Genomic DNA, 6,606 nt, shown 5'->3' with positions numbered 1-6,606 from the left:
CTAGTACATAGAAAGAGCCTGCTCTCGCATAACTACTCTTTTCTTTTTCATCCTCCGGTTCTGAAACCAAATTTTAACTTGCTGATCGCTTAAATTCAGTCTGTTTGATAGTTCTTTCCTCTTCTGTCGGTTAATAAACTCATTGAGGAGAAACTCGTTTTCCAATTCAGCAATTTGTTGTTTTGTGTATGGTTTCCGTTTCTTTCTTGATCTCCCCTGGGTGGGGCACCAAGGCAAACCTACAACAAACACGTCGATAATTTAGTGGATTAAGTCTGGGTATGCAAATATAGGAATATGAAAAAAAAACCAACCCAAAAAACCCAAAACCAACCAAAAAGCAAAAAACAAAACAAAACAGAACAAAACAAAACCCGCAAGATATCAGAACTAACTAGGTCAGAAAACTGGGCAAAGCAAATCTGACAGCACAATTTCTATCTAATCTCCGAGTCAGATTCAGCGATTTTTGCTCAGAAAAAGTTACATGGAGGGTTACAAAGTAATTACAGACATCTCTTAAAAAGAACTATATATAAATATATAGGTCTCTTCTAACTTAAGCGAGATATTTAAGGCATACCATCCTGCACTGAAGGTCTGAGGCATGACTGGACTGCTGCGGGCTGAACTGTCAGGTTCAAGTTGACGGGATTCTTGATGTCCTCCTTTAAGCTTGAATTGCAGGAATTCACTTCAAAAAGAGCAGCCGAGCCGTGCAAACTTCTCTGCAGGCTCGAGTGGTCATACTTTACGGGCTTTAAGTTGGCTGTGTGAGTAACAGTTGGGTCATTTGCAAAAGATTGCCTCTGCCTGCATCTCTCCTCTTGTTTGGAGCTCGTATCGTGGGCGTAATATTTATTGTTGTCTTCCAGGCACTCCTTGTTGCCGTTGGAGCCGATGTTGATTGGAACGGAGCCGGGGAGGTAAGGCTGCGCCGCGCCGCCGAACGCGTGGCTCTGCGGCTGGGCTGCGCACGAACTTGAGCAAGTCCAGGGGATCGAGCTCCGCGGGTAGGAAATGGTGGGCAGAGCCGCCAATTGACTGCCATTAGCCCGCAAATTAGGAAAATAAAAGGAATCTGGCGATTGCAAATTCAAGAGAGAACCAACGTAGCCAGATCTGTAGAGACTGCGATCACACATTTCCAACAAAGGACTTCAGCTGTTCTTACAGCGGTATTTAGTTACAACAGGGAATAAGCGGAAAGCCTGAAACGATTGGACGAAACTTTGCAGACAGGTTCTTCAAAGCCGGTAATTTCAGCACCGCCTCCAGCGACCGAGCCACAGAGTCCCCCCCTCCCCACCCTTTTTTTTTTTTTTTTCTTTCTCTTCACCCCCACTTTTAAAAAGTCTTATGATAACACTTGAAATATGAAAATATCGAGCTCGCAAGGGGGAGGGGAAACCACGGTCTCTGCTTCTATAAAAGTGGCCGGGGTGGGTTGGCAGAGCTGCGGCGCCAGCGGAGGGATGCGCGGAAAACAAACATTTGCCGAGAGGACAGGGCAGCCCCGACGCAGCCCGTGCCGGCCGTGCCCCCCGGCTGGCAGCGCCCTCCCGGCCAGAACCCTGATACCCACGGTAAGAGTGGGCACCGAGGGCTGGAAATAACTTGCGATGTCTGTGAGATGTGGATGTTTAGGGCATACGTGTGTACTTCTGCCCCAACTGCATGATATGCATCTGCATATGCGTGCAAATAAAGTGTAAATGGACGGGATATTACCGAGATCGTCATTCTGGCACACTACTGACCAGCATTCTCTCAGGTCCGCACGTCTGCCCTTTTTACCCCTTTTGCCTTTCATCTTCACTTGGAAGCGCTTCTGGCGAGCAACGCTTCTAAAACTCGGAATCTGTTTTGTCTTTGAAATACAATCAAACAAACATCAACAAACAGAGAACAACAGCAGCAACAACACGGAATTGCTTGGGCAACCCTCTGAGATTAAATAAATAAATAAACAAATAAATAAATTCGGAAGACTTCAAGAAAGAAAATGCCAGGGTCTGCTCTTCAGCAGAGAGGGTATGAATGCAGCAGCGGGCACAGGGAGGGGAGAGTCAGCCTCATCTCCCAGGTTGTGTGTGAGGAGATTTTCTCTCATGAGAAGAAAATCATCCCTCGCTTTTTTATTACTGTGTTATTTTGGGGAGTTACACATATTTTTATATTTTTGGTTGATCAAAAAAGAGCCCATTTGTTCCATTATCTCTCTCATTTCCCCATAACCCCAGAGTTATTAAATCATATGTGAGAGAGCATCCTCACAGGAGATTGCCCGTGTCCTTTCCCAGACCGTGCGGTTAGGGAGACAGGGAAGGGACAAGGCCCCGTGAGCTGCGCCCGGAGCCCTGGCAGGGAGCTGGGGAAGGATTGGGGGACCCGCGGGCTCCGCGCTCCCGGCTCCCCCTGCCCGCGGGACACTGAGGCCGATCCGCCACCCGGAGCGGGGTTTCTGTCCCCGGCCTCTCTCCCAAGGTCCCCCCGGTGTGTGCGAGCCCGGCGTCCAGCGAAGCCTTAATGCCCGGGCTTTGCCACTTTCATTACCTCGGTTAAAAACTTGAACCTAGTTAGCATGTAGGGTTAATTTTCCCTGTTATTATCCTCTTAATAACAGTTTTAATCTTGGTTTTATTTCTAAGGCGAGATCAGAGACGCTGCCCTTCTTGACATTGTCCTAATCAAATTCATCTTTCTGTTTAATGGGAAATTGAGGGAAATTCTGCAGTAATTTCATTGCCCTGGAAAAAAATCTTTAAATGATTGCTCTCTCCTAGACCACACAGGACCACACAAGCACCGCTGGAGGATATTGCTGACCACTGCCTTTAATTTTTATTGTTTGAATTATGTCTACCAATTGAATTTCCTTCTTATTAGCTGACTTGTATTCTAACTTTGTGTTCCCTTAGAAAATGGGAAATATATTTTTTTTTCATAATCGCCTTTTACGAAAGAGCTGCTTTTCGGTTCTTGGAAGAGAAAAGGAACATTCAGTTCAAAGGCTATATTTTTGTCTGCAATAAACACAAGGAATGGATGCGAGTTCCCAGTTACCGGAAAGAAAGGTGACACTTCAAACTAACTTTTATGGGGTTAGAGAAAACAGAGCTTTCAATTAATATTCAAGTCATTTGTAATTGCTAATTAATACAAAAAAAATTTAAAAGAAAGGAAAAAAAAAAAATAACATAATAAAAACCTGAAATAGCTGGAGACAGTCACAGTTACGGAAAGTGCTTAAATCTACATGGAAAAACATTTAGAGAAACATCATGTTCCAGAGGCGGCTGGCCTCGGAGCCGAGGGGAGCGGGCTGGAGTGGAGGGAGAGCCTCGGACGGGCTTGTGCTGCTTTTTCCAGCCCCAGCCGGCTGCTGGTTTGGGGGCGGCGTGTTAATGCCTCGGGTGTCCCCCCGCCTGTGTCTGTACAGGAAATATCGCCGCTGAGGAACGGGGCGGCCCGGGGGCCTGCTTCACACGCTCCTTTCCTCTTTTCCGCTCTTCCCCCCCCCCCCCGGTTTTTAACCAGGCGTCCGGATAGGCCTGGACATCAGAGCCGACCACACGCTGTAATTTCACTGGCACAGTCCTCCCGTTCACGGACGAAGGGTGCTCTGCGTGTGACCGAGCCTCCCTCGCTCGTTTACCACTCGGAAACGCGGCGCCCGGAGCCGGGGGAAGGCTTCCCCTGCCTATGCCGGGGGTTGTCCAGGAGATGGCAGGATTGCCTCAGACATGGCTGGGAAACAGCTCTGCCTGACAGGAGCCCAGCAATGCATCACTGCGCCGCTGCGCATTTGCAATTCGCTTTGTCGAGGCGCATGTTAATTATCCGCAACAACGCGCGCTCCGTTTCAGAGGAACCTTCATAGCCTCTTCTCTGAACGTGGGCGGCTGGGGCTGCGCGGCTGCAGCCCGGCCCAGGAGGTTTTGAACAAGGCTCACCAACGCCCCAGCTCCAGGCTCAATTTCAGCCTTTTAATTTCACCTTTGAATTTCAGCCTGCAGGTAGGGGGGCAGATGTGCGCCTCATCTTCCTCCTGCCGGTAGCTGCTGGCTTCTTAATGATTCTGCCCGTTCTTAGGAAACTAAAAGGCGACTCCTCTCCATCTGGTACCGATTTGCCAGACAGTTCGGGTTTCATTCTGCCCGAGGAAGGCGGCTTAGGCTGGGCAAGCTGCGCCTTCCGAGAGCGCGGAGCCCGGCAGAGCCAAAGGTTAAGCCTGGGAGGAGGAAGAGAGCAGCCCGCGATGGCTCCGCGGCCGGGAAACAAAACAGCTCTGGCAGTGCCCGGCCGTCCGCAGGGAGGCTCGGGGGGAGGAAAACCTCCGCAGAACTAATGGCAGTGTGTGCGGGTGAGTGGGGGTGCCAAGGGGCAGAAGACAAGAATTTAAAACATTCCGAGAAAAGAAGGTTGCATCAGCAGAGCGGGCTGTTCCAGGCACGTAAATGAAGAGCGGCACAAGTGTCCTTTTATACTAGAATTGAACAAAAATGCGCTTTGCGATAAAATCTGAACTGCTCAGAAATTGACTTTTTTCGTCCTTTCAGGGAAAACAAACGCCATGAACGTGCGAGAGGAGTAGAAAGGGGAAGGAAGAGGGCGGAGGAAGAGGAAGATAACCTCCCGATGGAGCCAGGCGGCTGCGGGGAAGACGGAGGCACCGCTCCGGGCCGGCCCGGGGAAGCGGCAAGTGCCGGGACGTTTTGGAAAGGGAGAACAAAGGGGCGGCCGAGGGCAGGCGGAGCGGGGCTCGGGGGGACAGGGGACACACAGCCCTTCGCCTGCTTCCCAGCCCTGTGCTTCTGCATTTCCTTCTCACTAAAACCCTATGCTGCCGACGAGGCACCCTCGGATGCTCTTCCTCATCCTTTAATGCCCGTCTATCTACCTCCCATTTGCCAGGAAAGGCGTCCTGTGTCCCTGAGAGGATTCCAGGCAGACCTGGAGCCCGTGAAACCCCCTGCGGCAAAAGAAGGCGAATTTCTTTCTCTCTTTTTATATACAGCGAAAAGAAATCGTTTTATTAAAGATGGTTCAGGAAAAGATTTGCAACATCGTTAACAGTTTTGAAGTTCAGATTGTATCTCCAACACAAAGTAAAAGCTGACTTTAAGACAAATTTTTAAAAAATCGTTTATGGAGAAATAGATTTATCGTATGTCTTACCACATACAAGGTTAATCAAAATGTTTAGAGCAATAGTATATTATAATAAATAATACTCGTTTGGAACACATTTTAATAATTAGATGAGGCACATTAACAGAGAGGATACCGCTTCTCTTTCCCGGTTGTTGATTAGCGTGTCTGATCACCCTGTGTATATCATAACATGCACACTAGGTTTAAAAGAATAAAAAAATCGACAAAATCTTAGCCTTTCGGCCCATATAAATTATGGCATCTTTTGAATTTCCTTATTTATTGCTTCTGTCATAAACACCCGTTTAGTTTTGTAAATTAAAACCTAGCAGTGACCTTCGCTTGTCCATCAAGGAGTTTTTGGGCGTGAGGAAGTAGAAGAGTCTTGGGCTGGTCCGGACAAGCAGGGCAGAGCGGGCATTCCCCGCCAGGTCTGTGCAGGTCCATACACACCTCTGCAGGGCAGCCTCTCCTCTGGCTGCAGGCCGAGCTGCCCGAGCCGTCCCGCCCGGGGCTCCGCGATCTGCGCCTCCGCGGAGCGCTCCGCCCTGCGCGGGACACGAGAGCTTCCCTTGTCCAGCCGGGGCTCCTTGTCCAGCCGGGCTCCTTGTCCAGCCGGGTTCCTTGTCCAGCCGGGGCTCCTTGTCCAGCCGGGCTCCTTGTCCAGCCGGGGCTCCTTGTCCGGCCGGGGCTCCTTGTCCAGCCGGGCAGCGCGGGCTCCTCGCACTGAAAGCGAAGCTGCGGCGGATAAAAGGCGCAAACCCGAGCTCAACCCCAAAGCCGCGGGAGCGGGGAGCGCGGCGGGACGCGCCCGCCATTCTGAGCCCCGCAACTGCTCCGAGAGGTTCTCCCTTCCTCGAATTAAAAGTGATTAAAAACTCTGCTGCAGCCAGGAACCCTGCACTCAATTCTCTCCGGGTCCCAGTGGGCCAGGCAAATTTGGCAGAAGCCGGGTGCTGCCGCGGGTCTGTATTCCGGCTTTCTTGCATTTCCGATTGATTTTTTTTTTTTTCACTCGGCGTGTTTTGAAGTTTACGATACCAAATCAAAACTGACACTTTCTGGCACTGGCTGTTGCTCAGAGGAAAAAAAAAAAAAAAAAGAAAGAAAAATCACAGAATACCCCCCAAAGACTTAAGCATTAAAAAAATTATAGCTTTTACCATTCAACATATTTAACTTCGTTTATACTGGCCTAGAGGGAAGAACAGAAAATATAATTAATATTAATATTATTATTATTATTTTCAAAAAGAAGAAACTATAATTCACGTGTCAACACTCCCTTACACTGAGAGAAAAACGCTGACTTTCACGGAAAACAATTCCCGAAATTTCGCCACCGCTGGAAGGACAAAACAAAATTAAATATATTTTCAAGTCTTTTCAAAAGTCTTTAGCTGGTGGTAAATTGAGTGTATATTTTCATCACTGTCCGCAATTAATGTA

The 6,606-nt window shown here is 49.0% G+C and overlaps 1 protein-coding gene across 1 annotated transcript; it reads right to left on the bottom strand.

Moving 5' to 3' along the window:
* HOXD12 (homeobox D12) lies at positions 1-1,145 on the bottom strand. Its single transcript, XM_063161379.1, has 2 exons — positions 584-1,145; positions 1-239 (listed from the first exon to the last, which is right to left on the bottom strand). Exons 1-2 carry the CDS (start codon positions 1,143-1,145, stop codon positions 1-3), a joined length of 801 nt encoding a protein of 266 aa, XP_063017449.1.
* Between the last annotated feature and the right edge of the window lie 5,461 nt (positions 1,146-6,606).

The sequence above is a fragment of the Melospiza melodia genome, chromosome 8 (assembly GCF_035770615.1).
Source record: "Melospiza melodia melodia isolate bMelMel2 chromosome 8, bMelMel2.pri, whole genome shotgun sequence".
Classification (NCBI taxonomy): domain Eukaryota; kingdom Metazoa; phylum Chordata; class Aves; order Passeriformes; family Passerellidae; genus Melospiza; species Melospiza melodia.
The sequence above is the reverse complement of the archived record's forward strand: the minus strand, read 5'-3'. Positions and strand labels throughout refer to the sequence as shown.

Bases quoted from the DNA above. Each gene is read 5' to 3' on its own strand.
- HOXD12 (XM_063161379.1), bottom strand. From the start codon at position 1,145: ATGTGTGATCGCAGTCTCTACAGATCTGGCTACGTTGGTTCTCTCTTG. The intron at 240-583 runs GTATGCCTTAAA...TGTTTGTTGTAG, and splicing joins CAGACCTTCAGTGCAGGATG to GTTTGCCTTGGTGCCCCACC.